Source organism: Musa acuminata, chromosome BXJ3-6 (genome assembly GCF_036884655.1).
Source record: "Musa acuminata AAA Group cultivar baxijiao chromosome BXJ3-6, Cavendish_Baxijiao_AAA, whole genome shotgun sequence".
NCBI lineage: Eukaryota > Viridiplantae > Streptophyta > Magnoliopsida > Zingiberales > Musaceae > Musa > Musa acuminata.
The window spans coordinates 901,428-919,780 of record NC_088354.1 but is presented as its reverse complement, the minus strand read 5'-3'; the positions used below and the strand labels follow the sequence as shown (position 1 = coordinate 919,780).

General features: G+C 38.6%; 3 protein-coding genes across 6 annotated transcripts; 2 read left to right on the top strand and 1 right to left on the bottom strand.

Annotated features, from left to right (window-relative positions):
- Nucleotides 1–3,364: 3,364 nt before the first annotated feature.
- LOC135582863 (pentatricopeptide repeat-containing protein At2g38420, mitochondrial-like) lies at nt 3,365–7,854 on the bottom strand. 4 transcript variants are annotated; one of them, XM_065157081.1, is made up of 3 exons: nt 5,492–7,775; nt 4,880–5,047; nt 3,365–3,613 (listed from the first exon to the last, which is right to left on the bottom strand). In XM_065157081.1, the coding sequence occupies exon 1, from the start codon at nt 7,272–7,274 to the stop codon at nt 5,997–5,999; it is 1,278 nt and encodes a 425-aa protein (XP_065013153.1). In that variant the 5' UTR covers nt 7,275–7,775; the 3' UTR covers nt 3,365–3,613; nt 4,880–5,047; nt 5,492–5,996. The 4 variants fall into 4 exon arrangements, 3 of the variants coding, with proteins under 3 accessions (XP_065013153.1, XP_065013151.1, XP_065013154.1); XM_065157079.1 differs by lacking the exon at nt 3,365–3,613 and having other exon boundaries at nt 4,278–5,047; nt 5,492–7,455; nt 7,562–7,775; XM_065157082.1 differs by lacking the exon at nt 3,365–3,613 and having other exon boundaries at nt 4,278–5,047; nt 5,492–7,383; nt 7,562–7,775.
- LOC135641591 (uncharacterized) lies at nt 7,736–12,398 on the top strand. Its single transcript, XM_065157083.1, has 11 exons — nt 7,736–7,869; nt 8,031–8,084; nt 8,159–8,217; nt 8,304–8,370; nt 8,452–8,497; nt 11,010–11,105; nt 11,185–11,234; nt 11,315–11,378; nt 11,455–11,546; nt 11,634–11,858; nt 11,947–12,398. The coding sequence occupies exons 2-11, from the start codon at nt 8,040–8,042 to the stop codon at nt 12,097–12,099; spliced, it is 897 nt and encodes a 298-aa protein (XP_065013155.1). The 5' UTR covers nt 7,736–7,869; nt 8,031–8,039; the 3' UTR covers nt 12,100–12,398.
- Nucleotides 12,399–14,394: 1,996 nt separating this feature from the next.
- LOC135639775 (protein NUCLEAR FUSION DEFECTIVE 4-like) lies at nt 14,395–16,309 on the top strand. The gene is made up of 2 exons (XM_065153672.1): nt 14,395–15,594; nt 15,679–16,309. Exons 1-2 carry the CDS (start codon nt 14,411–14,413, stop codon nt 16,088–16,090), a joined length of 1,596 nt encoding a protein of 531 aa, XP_065009744.1. The 5' UTR covers nt 14,395–14,410; the 3' UTR covers nt 16,091–16,309.
- Nucleotides 16,310–18,353: the final 2,044 nt, after the last annotated feature.

Here is an 18,353-nt window from a genome sequence, read left to right as displayed (position 1 = left end):
AGCTTATTCTAAGATGCTTTTCTTCCTTCTCCTTCCCATAAAAGAAAGAAAGAAAAATATCTCATAAGATGCATGCATGATGGATGAGTAGATTTATGTGACCAACTTAATGTAAGTATAAAATCTGTAATATATTATAAGTTATACGAAAAAAATTAATATCAAAATTAAAATCAAATAGCATTAATATCAGATTTACGATGCATACCTTTCGATGTTATTTGAAAAATATTTTTGTTTGATATGCAAAGGCACCATCTTATAGATTCGAATATCATAGTAATATCGATCTACAAGATAAAGAATTAGATACTCCTCGTATTCTCTTCCTATCTTTTCATAGGACCACTATTAAGAGAGTAACTATAATCTCTCAATTGTATCATATATATCAGATTCCTATGAGGTTTTATTTATTTATAAGCGAGAACAAATGATTTATAATAAATTATTAGAAAAGTTCCTCCTAGAGCATCTTTTAAGAAATTTTTTCTATTGATTAATATATATAATTAATATAAACTTTTTTCTATTGATTAATATAGAGCATCTTTTAATATAGACTTCTTTTCTATCGATTAATATATATCATTAAAATCTAATTAATTCTATTATATATCTTATCTAATTATAAAACATCATATAATCTAACACTTAAGTCTTTAATTATGTTGTTGACTAAAAATTTATCATGATCCAGAGTAATTTTTTTAAGAATATTTTTTAATAAAAAAGTCTAATTATATCTTACTAAAGACCCTTATCTAATTTATTTTGGATGTCAAATTATTCTCCTCTCCTCATGTTCCATTAGTAGCAAGCAGAAATGATGAGTAACCGGTAGACGAATAGTATAATTCTCCCATTAAAAAGAAGTGACATTGTGCTGAGAAAAAGACTTGTTCCATCCTACCATACGATGTTAATTTATATTCTTATGGCTAATTCTCTTGGGCGAAGTCTTCATGAGAGTCAACCTGAGTGGAGTGTTGGTACTAGGGAATGTGCTAAGGGTTGAGTACTCAAAGAAAAGAGAGTTCTTCCTAGGATAAACTCTTTGACCTTGTTTTCCATATCTGTTTTCAGCACTATAAGAGTTCTTCCACCTACCAACCAATCTCAACTTATGATCAGTCTTAATCGTGAGAATCTTTCTTGTGATGCTGAGGTTCAATGTCAGATGAAGAATCAATCATAGGAGTCTAGTCATACCCAAATCAAACTGTTCTGCAGAGCTTCTTTTTTTTCTTCTTCTTCTTCTCTTACTGATGTAAATTCATGAGGCAACCAATAAAAAAAATAGTACTATGAGGTAATTTTTATAGATTTTATTTTGCTAAAATTTGATGGAATAAATAAATAGTTTCAGAAAATATTGAAGAGATAGATAGATAAATAAACATAAGGATAAAGATCAGTGACAAATCTACTGACATAGAAAGAGATGATCGGAATGACCAAGATAATAAATACTACGGGGGGAAGGATGACAAAGTGCTTCCTTCATCTTGATGGCTGTACGATCTGTGGAAGAAATGAAAGAAGGCATCATATTACTGTGGCCAGATAGAGGAACTGCAGGACCACAAGTGGTCCTCCTCTGCCTTTGGCCAAATGGTGTGACCATCACGACGAACATGGCTGTGCGGCCTCTTTGGAAGAATCTCCTTTGAGCTCTCTTTCTGGTGTCCAGTGCTCGAGTGACTTTTCATCGCCAGTTCACCATTGATGGCTCATTTTCTTCCGAAAGCAACATCCATGGCTTGTTGACACCACCGACCACAGTGACCACAAACCTTTCCAATGTTCATGTTCACTTGGTGCTCCTTCGGCTTCAGGACAGCACACTAGTCTTCACACTTGGTCGACCTGAGAAAAAAATATACATGTTGATTGAGCATGCACAATCAACATGCACTCAGCTGTCAAACAGTAAGCATTGCTGATCCACAAGCATCTCTACAGTTCACCGATTAAGCACGCACGATCATCATGTTGTCCTTTGTCACTACCAATCCTCATCTATCAAAACACAGACAAAGAGTATCGGATACAAACATGAATCATCCATCACAAGAATATAAGTCTAAAGGCATAATGTTGATAATATAACTATATATATATATAGATAGATATAATGATTATCAGCAAAATATTTTAGAAGATAATAAAAGAAGAATAATTCTCTCAGGTAATGTATACTAAATTTGGTTCGAAATTTAATATCTTACATTCAATCTCATATATGTATGTTAGCTCTGTGTGGTTGGATGACATACATATATTTGTTTCTAGTCGATCACTTTATTCATTCTACGAATTGAAATCAAAATTAGAACAAGCATTTTAAAAGTATGTCGATGTTTATTATTCAGTCACAAGAAGAGGATTAATAGAACACCAATCTTTTTTGGTTTTCCTTTCTAAGGAAGAAGACAGAAACCAATTATTTGACACACTAACTTTGCAAAAGTGTGCTGACTTGGATCCTGTAGTTCTAGTTTTGGGGTATCAACTTTCACTTGGACAACACTAAAGAAAAAGATCTACCCCACCCCCCAAAGAAAAGAGAGAGAGAGAGAGAGATAGAAAACACAGTATAAATTGAGGGGATTGTCATCCTCATCTCTTGCTCAACCAATGTTTGCTTATGTTCTTTGGAGCAGTGGAAGGTGGGCTGTGCAGGGTGGAGAAGCAGGGCACGTGCATTGCTATCTGACAGCTGAGAGATAGATAGTTCCTCATGTGCTCATCTTCTCCACCATGCCCAACCCTCCTGTTATACATATCTCAGGCAGCAGTCATGGCTTCCACATTGGTAAGCTTTCGTCAGGCTTCTTAGTTCTGCAACTATTTCCCTTCTTGACACGCTCACTAATGCAGCCTTACCATAACATAACAAGAAGAAGAAGAAGCCTGCTTGAGACTCTATCCATTATTTCTTTTTCTATCAATTATTCTCCGATCGAGATGTACAGATATCTTCATGTGTTCATGCTCATCAATTAATGAATATATACAAACCCTCAATTTGTATTGATTTTCTTCTATAAATCTTTTTCTTGTTGCATTCGTAGCATCTACTAATATTTTATTTTTTTTAAATAAAAATAAATGATCATCTCTCTCTTTTCCCCTCCTTTTATTTTATTTTTATGTTTTCTCAATTTTGGCATAAATTAATGTATCTTTTTTTTTCTTCTTCTTCATCTCAAGTTATCTAAGTGACAACTTTCGTAACACAAACTCTATACACATATCTATACATAAAGAGATTATGTTCGAGACTCAAACTATGATCTCCGAGGTCGCAAAGAAATAATCTTACATTTTGTAGATTCTATGAGTGAAGCTTTTGGTTGCACCCTTGAGATTTTTCATATTCATATGACTGCTTATTAATAACATTATAATATTTCTCTTTAAGCACTACTGTGTAGCTCCGGCTTGCAGAACCGATACATACTCTTCTTCTTTTGGAGCTGTGCTTTGCATGCAAGATGTAGAAGGTATCATCAGATGCAGAAGGCAGATAGAGTTGTTGTGAAGTCTCTCCATGTTTCTTTGCTCTATCTTCTTGGCTTTGAAGTAGTTTCTTGCTCTCTTTTTCTGCCTATAATATTCAATCATCAATGACATGAGGCAATGGCTCATTCTTTTAGCAATAAAAAGAAAATAATATGGGATACTTCTAAATAACAATAAATTAGGAGGAAAAGAAAGAAAGAAGTAACTAAAATCATTCTTTTTCTGCCAAACAAATGCACGATACGACGAATCGATAATTGAAAAGATAATCCTTTTACTTATGGACTACAAATCAATGAATCAAATATTTTTTTTCTCAAATTTAAAATGTTATCTTATTCTACGATTAAAAAAATAAATTATGATCAAACACCTGTATATTAAATATAGTTAAATTGTCCATCCAATATCCTCTAGCATCACTTTTCATATGGTTAAATTACTTTGTATAACTTCAAAAAAGATAAATATACATATATGATTCCATAGTTATTTTCATATATTCTCCTCTTAAATTAATACAAGCTTCCATGTATGACATTATGATTAATCTGATGGCTGCAATAATGACATTTGATATTAATACACCCGTTCCAATAAAATTCAATGATATTTAAGATTAATTGTGGTTAACTTGTGAGTTTATTGGACTATTGCTAATGGCAGATTTAAATATATGGGTGGATATATATACTATGTAACATTGATATTTCCAAACTTTGAAATGATAGATACATTAAAAACTCAAATAAAAGAATATAATAATACTATTATCTTTTTTTGTTCTTTGTCGTGCTTAAATTGGAGAAGAAGATCACTGGTTCAACTTGACCTAAACTGTTCGATGAAATGACAGACATACAATCTTGTTTCTGACATGGATAGTGCGGAGCCTTTTTGCTCGGTGGCCACCCTGCAAGGAATCTCATCATGTGCCGGGAGATGACTACCGGATGAAGTGAACAGAAATGGGAACGGCATAAAGCCCTGGCAACTTTTCTGCAGTGTGGCACCGAAGCAGATGAATCCACATAGAGAATCAGATGTCTTGGTTGGTCTGTCAGGGAATCCAACATGAAGGCACAGGTGGATAGATCCGTGGCCACAAGCATCAGCTTGGTGTTTAGATTCCTGTTGCTCCATCTGATGAGTACATCACATTACAGCAAACGGCCTTCTGAGGGTTCATTTCCGGAGGGGAGTACTGGATGTTTCGTGCTGGTCGGTCGGTTTTAGTCGATGGAGCACAACGCTTGTGGGAGCGTGCATTGAGTTGCTTTTTCTTTGTTCATGGCTCATATGGGAAATCTTCCTAAAAAGAAGGGGACCGAGAGTTGGCATATCGTATTACCTGCAGAACATCGAGAGCGAGCCTCTGTTCGAAGAAAGGTTTTGTCTTTGCGACTTGGATGATAATGATCCTCACCACCATGAAGATAACCGTTTTGTTTCTTGCCGTAACGGTGCATACATTGAACCCTCCCGGACTCCTTACATGCTCAATTGACCTGAAGATTCCCTGGAAGAACAAACAAGTAACAAAACTCGATCAGATGAAGAAGAGTCATGTCAGTTCAACAATATCTTTTTCTTTCTGTATCATTATTCTTAAGCCCTAATGGTAACAAAAACTGACTCTTCTGTCAAGTCCATGATCTATAGATTAAAATGTATGCTGATCATCAGTAAAGATCAAGAGAAATATAATATCATGTACAGCTGCAGAACACCCAATTATTTCGAATGTGTTGAAGAAGAAAGTTTTTTTTCCTTTTCATGTGGCTGGAAGTGATTGCCAAGTAGACCAGCCAGATATCCTGAGATAAATCATAAAATTGCTGTGTTCTCAGTGTCAATGGTAATGCCAAGACACTGAAGCTAAATCACAATGATAGACATCATTTTATTCATCGTAATTGTTCAATGCCCAAGGCCATGCAACATAACATAACCGGCTGATTACCAGCTATTTAGATTATAGACATGTTATCGTCACATCTGTTGGCAGGCTTGTGGCAGCAGGTGATGGAGACTATCAAAGAACCAATCATCAAGCCATGGTAACTTTCTGAAGACTCAAATAACATCTAGTTCAGCTTCAGAAATTGTTTAACTTGAGATGTGTACGCCTCATGTCGTGATGAAACTAAAAGAATAATAACATGTTAGATTCTTCACACAAGCAACAGTATCTGGACTGCAACGATCAGTAATCCATCGGAAACTTCTTAACCGCACAATCAAATTTTGAACGATGGCCAGCAAGACTAGGTGGTTTGAATTCGCATCGGGAGTTATCCGCATGATGTTTCTGAAAAAATGTCCTCGAAGGCAAACAAGGGTTCCTGAAAGTGCAGTTTGAGCCCAACCAGTAAAGCTTGACATGAACTACCATCAGGAGTTATCGAGGCGGATCATCTCTTTGCATTTTAGTTGCTGCACAAAGGGAGCTCTTTCCGATAAAACCTTCATGTCAAAGCATTAGAAGTCGAGGACACTGGAGTAAACCCCTTGCTTATCATCTCCATTAATAGCTGCCGTGCTTCTTCCTTCTCACCTTTGCTTATGAAACCATCAATCAGGATTTCATAACTATGTGAATTCCATTGGAGGCCCTTATCAAGAGCCTCATTCATAAGCTCCTTTGCTTTAGCCATGTCACCCACTTTTGCATATCCAGCCAACAATGCATTGAAGGTCTCTATGTCAGGTTTGCAACCTGCTCTTTCCATGCAGGTAATCATTCGACGAGATTGTTCAAGATTGTCTTGCTTACATAGGCCATTTATATAGGTATTGTAAGTGGCAGAATTGGGAAAGAGGCCTATTAAAAGCATTTCATCAAACAATTCATCAGCCTTCTGGAAATCATTTGCCAAGATGAATCCATCTAGAATACTGTTATAGCTGGTGATGTCAGGTCTTTTCCCCTCCAATCTCATCAGAGTTATAAAAGAATAAGCATCATTTGCTTTGCCTTCTCTGATTAGGACGTCGATGACACTATTATACTCTAATGCATTCGGCAAAAAACCAGCATTTCGCATTTCCTCCAAGAATTCTACTACCTGATCAGAACCTGCTTGTTTACAAAGTGAACAAAGAACTAGTGAGTACAATTTAGCATCAGGGGTGCATTCATGAAGTGACATCATTCTCAGAATTTCAATCGCAGAATTCAATTTCCCATTCCTGCAAAGAGCTTTTATCAGAATCCGAAAGGTAGATGCCTCAAGTCGAATGTTCATCTCTGGAGTCTTCAACAACACATCTCCGACCAGAACAAGGCCTTCCTTGCTCTTACAAAGAACAGAGAGCAATGCATTTAAAGAGATCACGGAGGGGGTGCATCGAAAATTTGGGATTCTGCGGAAGATGTCAACAGCATCATGGAGACGGTTTGCCCTGCCAAAGCTCCGGATGACACTGACAAAGATTCTCTGTGGAACATCAAATCTCTCGGCTTTCTCAAGATGATCGAGGACTGGAGGAAGATGGGAGAGCATATGCCCTTGGAAAAGATATCTAATGATGAATGAGTACGCGTATGGGGTCGGCTCAGCATTGTAGCTGCGAAAGCAATCGATCAAAATGGAGAGGTAATTGGCTCCATCATTTGGTTCTTCAGCAACTTTCTTCTTGAAGGTCTGTATTGCTTGAAGCACACCAAATCTTTGCTGCCATTTGCCTTTGTGTGGGGATGCAGCCCACCCGCAAGGTATATATCTTACACTAGAACTATGCATTGCCCTCTTCCAAAGGGCTGCGCTGATGCTTCTTGGTTACACTAATCATGAACTCTCTCTCCCTGAAATAACAGATCTCTAAAAGATTTGAAGACAATATTGGTGATATCTGCTCCACAATCAATCCAAGATGGGATAAGATCTGATCAAAATCTCATCTCGATATCACAAGAATACATCCCTAAGAAAAAAAGAAATAGCTGCTCGGAATTGAAACCCTAAATCCACACATCCGAACAACTAGAAGAGAAGGGAAAGAGAAGTCTGAAGCTTATCAGGCATCGTACCAAGAATAACTAGTGGCGGTGGCGGTGACGGCCCTTCGCTGGTGGCGCGAGGATCGATCTATGTGGAGGGTCGCAGACGACGATGAGGCGCTGCCATTTCAAAGGGAAAGAAAGGGCAAAATGGGAAATACAAATACACGCGCTTCTAATGTTATGGGGAGAAGAATTGGTTATGCGACATGTGAACATAAAGCCTATTTTGGGTTGTCCGAAACCCTCTTCTTCGCCCTCCGGCCCTGGAACCCAGCAGGTCCATCGTCCACCGCAGCTGGGAGCTCTCGCAGGTTCTCCGCCGACAATCCCGGAAGGTATGCATCCGTTTCGCTCCCCATCTCTCTCTTCCCGCGCATTAGATCTCTACTTGCTGTGTTACTGATCACTTGTTTGCAGCCTAATTGCTGAGAAAAAGGGGTCGACTTCTCATGTTCTCAATACTGATGGCTGAATTGACTTGCTTGGAATTTTGCAGTTGAAAGAAATGAAGCGGGACCCAGATGGATGTCCAACTACTAAAGCTCGGAAGGTGTTCTTTGTTTTACGGATCAATTTTTAGTGAATTATTGGGAATATTTTGATCGATGTTGTTTGTTGCTATAGTTGAAGTTTACGCCAAAAATACCTGCTCGGAAGGCACCAAAGCCTTCCATAGCTGAAGCGTAAGTGTATTCTGTATGTGTTGGAATGCTTTATGTAATGGCTTCATCAATCTGTTCTTTAGAACTCATGTCAAGTATGTGTTTAGGGAGCCATCTGAGGCCAATGATGATGTTGTCAGCAAGGAGCTGCTTTTGAAGATTCAGAAAACAACGGTACATTTCACTTTGATCTGTCTTTAAATTTGGGATTTTTTTTTTTTTTTGGCTTGATTGACTTTTCCCTCTGTTAAGCAGAGTGGTGCCGCTTTAGGAAGGAGATTCCCAAGGAGTGATAGGAATGGTATGAACTATTTGCTTGAACTTAGTTGATTTGTAAGATGCATTTTCCTGTTTCCTGAAGAGAACATAAAGATTAGTCTGTTTTACATCGTCTTCTATTATCTGTTGCCATATTTCTAATCATGTTATGAGTGCTGGCGACTATTGAGTTCTATTACCTGCTTAAGTAGGCATAAAATTTTGAACTTATACAGTCTCAATCATACAAGTTGACAACAATATGTGAAAAAAATGATATTATCTTATAGATTCCATATAAGTTTTGATGGAACAATCTGGTACGGTCTTTGATATGGATGAGGAACCAAGTTCAATTAATAACATTTTAAAACCATCATTGGTTGTAAATTTCAACTAGTTAGCATTCTATTTGCAATGTCCCCTTTTTATGCTGAATAAACTATAGTCTTCTTGATTAAACTCCCATAGTTACCTTGTTCAAGTCATCAACTTTCTTATCACATTTAGCCATAAATTGATTGTTGTTTAGATGTTGTTTTTTCCGAACCCAATGGTCTTAACCTATTCAACTATTGTCCTTCTGAGTCTAGTCTACTTCCATGTTCGCTTTTTTACTGGTTATTTTAATTTGTCAAAGTCCAGACTGGCTGATCTTCACATTTTGTTGTAACATTCACCCTGACTTCATTCCAAATGCTTCCAACTTCTAACCTGATCGCTAGTGGTAGTTACCATTTTCCATTAACAATGTCAGCCACATATCCCCAAGACTCAACTTCGGTATCTTCTATAAACTTTTCAAATGTCTAGGCATGCATGTTTTTCTTTTAATCAGTTATTTAAACAGAGCTTGATTTTTTTAACCATTTCCCAGTTGTACCTCAAAATTTTCAAGCAGCACATCTCAACTATAATAGTTTACACCAACTCCAAGTTCTTTCATTTCGATGCATTGGACTTCATATCCTTGGAATTTTTTTCTTTGATGCATCCATCGATCTTGATAGACTAAGCTTTAATAAACATACAATAGAAATGCTTTAAAGCTGATTGTTTTCTTTGGAATCAAATCATCGGAATTGAAATGGGTACATTTACAGAGACCAAAATCAAGGAAATGTATTATGTAATGTTGCTCGGAAAGTGACTAGATCTAGAGTTAAGAGCAAGAGTGAGGAAATTCTTTTAACAGTGGTGCTAAGCATGGAATTGTATGATCAAATTAATTGGGGATTTTTAAATGGAAGTGTATCCTATGTTTATAACCAACAAAATGGGCATATAAGATTGTGGTAATGTATTTGTTGAAGCTGGCTGACAAGGTTTGCTCCTATTTTTGCACTTGCACTGGTGTAGGTAGTTCAATCTGTGCTGCCACTCTTGTTAATGATCTAAACTTAATGTTTATAAGGGTTAGTGGGTTACTATATAAATTGATGTAGGCGTTGAGAATTGATTCATAGTAGTTATCTAGGTAGTTACCATGTTCTAAGTAGTTTTAAGCATGTTTCAAGAAGTGGCCCATGATCTAGAAGTTATAGGGTAGTTTCTATAACTACCTCAATCATGGGTGACATGGTGGAGTGAGGTAGTTACCACTAAGTCCTATAAGAAACTACCTCAATCATGGGTGACATGGTGGAGTGAGGTAGTTACCACTAAGTACTATAAATAGGATCATAGTTCTTGAAGCAATATAGAAGGATAATACACTTGAGAATATCTTGTAAGTGTTCTATGTCAATCCTATTGTTTAAATACTACATCAGTTTTCTTGATCGAAATGTTTCTTTTTAATTGCATCATAGTATTCTGTTTTTATCGTTTCCTTGCTCCTCCATCCCCAACAGTTGGTACTACTATCTAGGGGGCTATACTTAATATCCTCCAAGCATATGTAAGATTACTGCATATGCTTCATTTCATTTTCAATGTCCAAGTTTGTGAGAAATCTCAAGCGTAAGCTTGCAAATGTTTGTTTGGGACATCGAGTTGAAACTTATGCTAGTGATAGATTTTATTATTGGACACAACTTGGACTTCGCCATAATATTTACTAGGTTTCTTTCTGTGAAAGGCTGTCAAAGTTTTGTATGTAACATGGGTTTTCTTTATTTGTCTTTATGTTGAGAAGAAATTTGTAGCTTTCTGTTACTGCTTTTGGCACTGTTGATGTGATTCCAATTTCCAAGGCTGTTGGTATAAAAAATTAAGTCTGATACTATGTAGACACTGTAAGGACAGGGATAAGTATAGAGAAAAGTTTGACGTTGCATGTTGTCAATTAGAGAGATCTCTTTTCTTTCGGTTTTGGACCATCTATTAGAAGGAGACTTGATTAAAATTCTTTATCCTTTCGTTTTATTAGAGGAAAATCCATTGAAATTGTTTATATGAGTTTTCTCTGTTGCTGGACCTTTCTGGAGTTTCCTCTGTTGCTAAAAGAAAAGAACTGCAGTTCCTTGTAGAAAGCTTATGTAGTTATTTGTCCCGAGTTCTTTAACTTAGTTGACATTTAAGTTTGGCTCATCATCCCTACTTTATGACTGCAGTTGCTCCAACGGAAGTTGCATTTGGACTTGGAAATTCCACATTAGCAAGATCATTCCCAAGAGTTGGGGATAAAGGAAACCAGACTCAGACTCAAGGTATCATTTTTAACCAGCATCTACTTTCTCCATGATCAGCTATGAGCTGCAGTTCTAAGTATTCCATCTTGTCCTGCAGATATGTCTGATGAACCGAGCCCAAAAGTAAAGGAATACGTTGAACCCTGGGTGAGTAATGAAATATACAACTTTCATCTAGACTATAATCTCTACTCCATCTAAAAGTTCCTTTCACATTGGGTTCACAGGATTGTGCCCATTCATATTATCCAATGACCCTTCCTTGGAGAAAGCCCAACTCAGGAAACCCAGGTATACTTTGATACTGTTTCCTTAAGGCAACGTGAATGCTTGTCATCACTTGTAAGCAGCATCGACTTTGTTGTAGAAATTCTCAATGAAAAGGAATTTGGGGAAGCCTCAGCAAGTGCTGCACTAGATGAGACTCAGATTAATCCGGCAGAGGAGCTTGGATTGATGGTTTGTGCTTCTGTTTTTTCTTTCCGGTAGCAGAAGATCACTTTTATCATAAACTTTAACATCTAATTTCTTTGCTAATGATGGCAGGAAAAGATGGAAGAAGCGCAGATGCTATTTCTTCAGTTCCCCACAAACCTTCCATTGGTTAATAGATCTGCTTCATCTGTGAGTTCCTCGAGTACCGTCGGTAAGAAAGAGCATGGAGCTATGAAGGGCTGCAAGTTGGAAGATCTTTCTGCAGGATATATGGGGAAAATAATGGTGTACAAGAGTGGGAAAGTGAAGATGAAGCTGGGAGATGTACTCTTTGATGTCAGTGCGCAAACTTAATGTTCTTCCATGCCTTCAATCGGCTAATATTAGCCGTCTCTCTAATAAGACAAACTTTTCGTTTGTGCAGATTTCTCCTGGAGTGAAGTGCGAGTTTGTGCAAGATATTGCTGCAATTAACACCAAAGAGAAGCACTGCTGCATTCTTGGGAAGCTCAATAAGCGCGCCATCCTAACTCCAGATATTGATTCTCTTTTGGCTTCTATAGATAATTCAAATTAGCTTTAAAACTACTCTTACCGTAGATAAGAATCTTGAAACAAGATGATGGTTAGATGAATCATGGCAAGTTGTTGTGTAGTTTGTGTTAGCTCTTAAGCTACTCTTCCTGTAGATAAGTAAGAATCTTGAAACAAGATGATGCTCACGTGAATCATGGCAAGTAGTGTAGTCTGTATTAGCTTTAAAGCTACTCTTACTGTCGATAAGATCCTTGAAACAAGACAATGCTCAGTTGGAGTATGGCAAGAAGGTGTGCCAATAGTAACTACCTGATCTAATTGAATGCTATTTGGAATCAATCTCTGGTGTTGCACAAAATCATTTGGCAATCATGGTGAAAGATTTCATCATCTTTTTTGTACCAATTAACTCGACTACAAGTGTTTCACTGTTTGCAAGTCATTTTCAGTATCTGTAAATGGTTTGGATGCCTATTTCTGATTGCATATTTGAAAGAGTAATCAATTAACTTACAAAACATTCATAATCAGTTTAATAAACTCAATAATATTTCTACATAATTGTCATCTCTTGCTTGAAGAATATGTTGCATGTGTCGTTATTATGCATTTACTACTTGCAAGCATTTCTAATTGCATGCAAATAAACTCCATTTAAGGATGAACGTGGTCTGCTATCTCCTTTAGGTACCACACAGGTATTTGAATTAATGACACTGAAACCTATAGCATTTGTGATTAAATTGGCCGAAGTCTGTACACCTAAAAACATAGATCAAGCATGTAATAGATTCACCAATTTTTATATATTTAAGACATAAAAAAGTATAAATAAACAGTAAAAGAATCTATATTCTCGTTCTTTATGTTATACTAAATGTCATGACCCGAATCTGATGAGCTAATTGGTCTATCAACTTCGTTTGGTCTAAATCACTGATCAAAATATTTAAATTAATAATAATATACTCATCAGATTCTTATAAGTCAATCTTAATTGACAAGACCTTATAAGATTATTATTGATTAAGTCAACTGATATATTTAAAATTTATTAAATAAGATTCATACTTGGATTCAATTCAACACAACCAAATTAATATTTTATGTGTAAAAAAATTATCATTTTAAACTTTTAATCTTGATATGTGAGTCTCATGTATCGTCACCAAACTAATATTTTAGATGGTTAACACAACTCTCCGTCACATCATTACCAAACTAATGTTTTAGATGAACCACACAACTCTCCATCACAGGTAGAAGATTTCTTGCTTTGTTAGTGAAGTTCAAGTTCTTAGAGATCAAGCCGAATTATATCTATTAGATCAAACGTATGATACTAATTACTTAGGTATTCAAATACCTACTTTGATACTTTGTTGCATAAATCTGAATTCAAATCCGAATCAATTGGTTGTCGGGTTTAAAGCAATGTCTACATCAGATACACAAATGCTATCAATTATTCTAAACCATCTTTAATTATCTACATATATTACGTGGAGTGTCAATCACATTACAAATTGATTCCAAATAAAAGGGACACCCCATCAGCTACATGTCCAAGAAAACATAAGGTCAGTGATCATGTTTTTATAACAGAAATTAAGGATTTCTAATAAGTTTTTATGTGGCATCTTCTATTAGAATGTGACACTCAAAGTTTCGTCCTACTTAAGGAGTAAAGTGAGTTCATTTATAGGGTTTTATGAAGGGGAGAATTTCTCTTGAACAGTCGAGAGAATTAATAATGAAAGCAAACATAAGATTTATATGATTTGATATTTCTATCTTACTTACTTACTCTATGAAAATGAAATAGATTCTTCATCAACTATAAATTCTTTTAAGTAAACCACAACTTGAAGTATATATATATATATATATATATATATATATATAATGGATCATTAGTGAATCATCACACATCCAAACAAAGCTTTGGATGGATAAGAGTGGATCTTTATCTCACTATACCATACTTTTTGGGTCTCGGACCCAACTGCAATTGACATGTAAGCGAGAGCTGGAAATGGCGTCTTGTTGGCCAATTCTTGATCATGACCAGCCCTCTCCTTCTCCCCAATTCACAGCACAGATGTGATGTCCTCGTTGCAGTGACGTACAAAACTAGAGAAATCTTGAATCCTTCTGTCACATCTAGATTCGTGTTGTGTGTCGTCCACAGCATCGTTTTACTGCAGCAGCTAAACCTTCGTTCTGGCTAACATGAAACCACATCTCATGCATTGAAGCCACTCTCGATCTCCTCCATTCATTGCCACCATCACCTTCTTTCTCCCATAAATACCCGTCACCTCCTCCCTGAAACAGATCACTCCACAACCATGTCTTCTTCTTCTTCTTCTTCTTCTTCTTCTTCTTCTTCTTCTTCGCTGCAGTGGCTGACCTTGATTGCGACCATATGGCTCCAAACGTTCAACGGTGCAAACACCGACTTCCCGGTCTACTCCTCCGAGCTGAAGGAGCTCAAGAGGGTCTCCCAAGTGGGCATCAACTTTCTAGCTTTTGCCTCCGACGCCGGGAAGCTCTTCGGCTGGGTCGCCGGCGTCGCCGCGATCTATCTCCCCCTGTGGCTGGTCGCCGTTGTCGGCGCAGCTCTGGGGCTGGTCGGCTACGGCCTGCAGTTCCTCTTCCTCGAGCACCCGCACTTCTCCTACTCCCACATCTTCCTGCTCACCGCCCTGGCCGGGAATGGCATTTGCTGGATCAACACCGCCTGCTACCTCATCTGCATCAGAAACTTCTCCTCCCACAGCCGCATCGCCGTCGGCCTCTCCACCAGCTACGTCGGCTTGAGCGCCAAGGTCTACACCGTTCTCGCCAGCGCGGTGTTCAACGGCAAGTCTCGACACACCGCTAAGCAGTACCTCCTCCTCAACGCGATCGTCCCGGTTCTGGTCACCGCCGTCGTCGCGCCATTCGTCCGGGTGGTTCTGAGCCAGAATGCCATCCGATCAAGCCTCGGCTTCGTGGTCATGTTCGTCATCACGTTCACGACCGGGATTTCCGCTGTGGTCGGCAGCATCAGCTCGACCTCCCACGGTGTCCTCACGAGAGAGTACGCGTTGAGCCTGGGGGTGCTACTGGCGTCGCCATTGGTGGTGCCAGCAACCATGAAGCTGAGGGAAGTCATAGACGAGGTGTGGTGGAACAAGAAGGAGAACAAAGTTCACGTTCTTGCAGCCGATGACGTCGAAGCTGGCGAGGGAGGCAGAGAGGTAGTGGTCGAGGAGCTTCAGGTCGTGAAGGAAGAGATGGTGGAAGGTGGAGAAGAGGAGTCAGAGGAAGTGGGAGGTCTTCTAATCCTAAGGAAGGTGGACTTCTGGTTGTACTTCTTCAGCTACTTGTTCAGCGCGACGCTGGGACTCGTCTTCCTCAACAACCTCGGTCAGATTGCAGAGTCTCGTGGACTTCGACCAGAAGAGACTTCCACCTTGGTCTCCTTGTCGTCTTCCTTCGGCTTCTTCGGCCGCCTCCTGCCATTCCTCTTTGACTACTACTCCTCCAAGTAAGCCTTTCATCAGAACCACCATCGAATCTCGGCAAACTTAGCACTAACTCTTCTTCTTCTTCTTCGTTTCGATGTGTACAGGAGGAACTGCATGATATCAAGGCCAGCATCCATGGCGGCAATGATGGCCCCGATGGCAGCAGCCTTCTTCATGCTGGTCAACCCAAGCAGACTGTGCTTGTACATGAGCACCGCAGTGATCGGAGCATTCACAGGGGCGATCACGTCCATCGCCGTCTCCGCCACCACCGAGATGTTCGGCACCAAGCACTTCAGCGTCAACCACAACATCGTCGTCACCAACATTCCCGCGGGTTCCTTCGTCTTCGGCTACCTCGCGGCCATTCTTTACCAGAGAGGAGCGACGGGAGGCAGCCATAGCTGCAGAGGGACCGCATGCTACGAGACCACCTTCGTCCTATGGGGCGCCACTTGCTCCGTGGCTGCTATTCTCTGCACCGCCCTGTACATAAGAAGGCGCAGGTTTTGCTGAAGACACGGCATGGCATCAGGAGCAACAGCTAATTCTTCTTCAGGCCATTTTCTTGTGGCCACAGCTCGAGTTCATGCAGAGCTACAGAGTGACTGTGAAACTTGCTCTTGGTTTTAACGTGGAGCATAACTCCAGAGTTAGCGTATTCCATTTAGTTGCAGTGTTGCTCTGTGTTAGAACACTAAACATACTAAATAAAACGAAGTTGGATTAGATCGAGTAACGAGTTCTTCACGGATCTCACCTTCTGCATATGAACTGCAGGCTTTCTCGATCGGAAATGGCTGTCCTTTGAATCTGGTAGATCCATAATGGCAATTCAATAGCCGATATTTCTAGGTCGATGCATTTACTTCTCCGCTTTGCTTGCTGCTGCTCTACCAGCTCGTGTAAAAGCTAGTATTCATTGTAGATGATGAGTCCATCAGATTAATTTAGGTCATCCGTCCAAAATGCGAGAGGAGACCCGACTAGATTCGTTTGTCATAAGGGTTTTTCAATCACTCTCCTCCCTGCGTTCAGAAAGATAAAAAGTTTTATGAGGAGAACTATAAGTGAGTTAAGGAAGAAAAAAATTCTTTTATTCTTCTTCTACTTTCTTTGTTTTTGTGTTCCTTCGCTTAATAAGGTGGTGATTATCCATCTCCTACGATACAAATCGTATCATTTTGATTTGGAGCAATCGTGATACCACTTTATTTTGATATAAACTAGAACTGCGATAAAAAAAAAAGATAATTTATCTATCATGACACCACTAACCTAATTGACAAGATTAATAGCTCCACTGTGAGATGAGTTCTAACTCCATTTTCTTTCCTACTCGAGCTCCCTCATCATGTAGCTTTGATACCAATGTCATGACTTGGGGCTGATGAACTAACTAGTCTATCAACTTCGTTTTGTCTAAATTATTTATCAAAATGTTTAAACTGAAATTGATAGTAATACATTCATCAGACCCTTATAAGTCAATCTTAATATTACCTACTGTAAGATTAATCGGGAGTATTACAGATACCTTCAACAATAGAATTGACAAGACTAAGATACATAGAGAATCGATATGAAGTGTCGTAATCCTTCCTGACTATATTACCTAAAGAGCATATCTTGATCATTTGACCTATTGGGATAACGGAGTCTCTTATCAATTGCATATTAGATACGGAATACTTAGTATACTTTTCATGTGCAAGGACAAGAAGAAACATGAATCAATTATCTACGTAATCTTTGGGACAAGAATTCTTGTCACCTTCTTCTTCTTCCGTCTCTATCCTGTTTCTGACAAGAAATCTCGAGATTTCTGATATGTCATCTTGGCAAGACGACCTCCACTTGTTTGAATGATTAGTTCTCCTGCTCCTCAAGAGAGGTGAGGCATGAGATGTAGACCTGACGAGCCACCGTGCCAAAGATCATCGATTTGGGACCATACAAGCTTTGAAGCATGGCCCCAGTCCTCTTCCATCACACATCTTCTAAGAGTTCTCAGTTCAAGGAATGACCAGTGTTAGACGAAAGCTTGGCGCATTTAATTTGTTCTTTGTATTAGCTTGTGCAAGTGGTCATTCTCTTGAGAGTGAGTTCTCTTTCAGATTTTTAGGAACCAGTTGTTGTTGCCTCTCATTCTAGCCATCAAGTGGAAGATGAAAGGGAAGGATAATTCATTTTTTCCGACATGGAGTTGAATGGAATTGGTAACGATACCAATCTAATTTAAAGATTTAAGATATTAAATTATGTTCGTAATAATATGTCATCTGAAGCTAATATTTCCATGATATTGCATTTAAAAAACTTCAACATATTTTGATCATGAGCAGATGACAAATAACTTAAATCAACGCATGAAATACTAATCATCGATACATATTTAAATTAGAACTTGGCTTTAAGATTGAGAAAATTAGCATGATCGATGACTTGGTGCGGTCCAATTGGAGAAGATACGTGCAACGGGAAGTCCGAGACAAATCAAAATGTCAAGTCGAACCACTTCAGATGAAGCCGGCATGACATAATGCTGAGCCAGCCTTACACCAAGTATTAACTTTTGGACCTCAATTCTGCCACCCCCCCCATTTAGTGACATTTTGCTACCATCATATGGATCCACATTTAATGACCGATTGACATGTTAGATAGTGAGGACGAGCCATTTATGATTACTTGAACTGGACGGTCCGATTCTTTGCACACATTGAAGTCAGCGTGACGTAATGCTGATCATTGTTCCATTTGCCATCGATTAGGCCGG

Coding starts and splice junctions, on each gene's coding strand:
- LOC135582863 (XM_065157081.1), bottom strand. CDS start 7,274: ATGCATAGTTCTAGTGTAAGATATATACCTTGCGGGTGGGCTGCATCC.
- LOC135641591 (XM_065157083.1), top strand. CDS start 8,040: ATGAAGCGGGACCCAGATGGATGTCCAACTACTAAAGCTCGGAAG. Junction 8,371..8,451: donor TGAAGATTCAGAAAACAACG/GTACATTTCACT, acceptor TCTGTTAAGCAG/AGTGGTGCCGCTTTAGGAAG. Junction 11,859..11,946: donor TGGGAGATGTACTCTTTGAT/GTCAGTGCGCAA, acceptor TCGTTTGTGCAG/ATTTCTCCTGGAGTGAAGTG.
- LOC135639775 (XM_065153672.1), top strand. CDS start 14,411: ATGTCTTCTTCTTCTTCTTCTTCTTCTTCTTCTTCTTCTTCTTCTTCG. Junction 15,595..15,678: donor TTTGACTACTACTCCTCCAA/GTAAGCCTTTCA, acceptor CGATGTGTACAG/GAGGAACTGCATGATATCAA.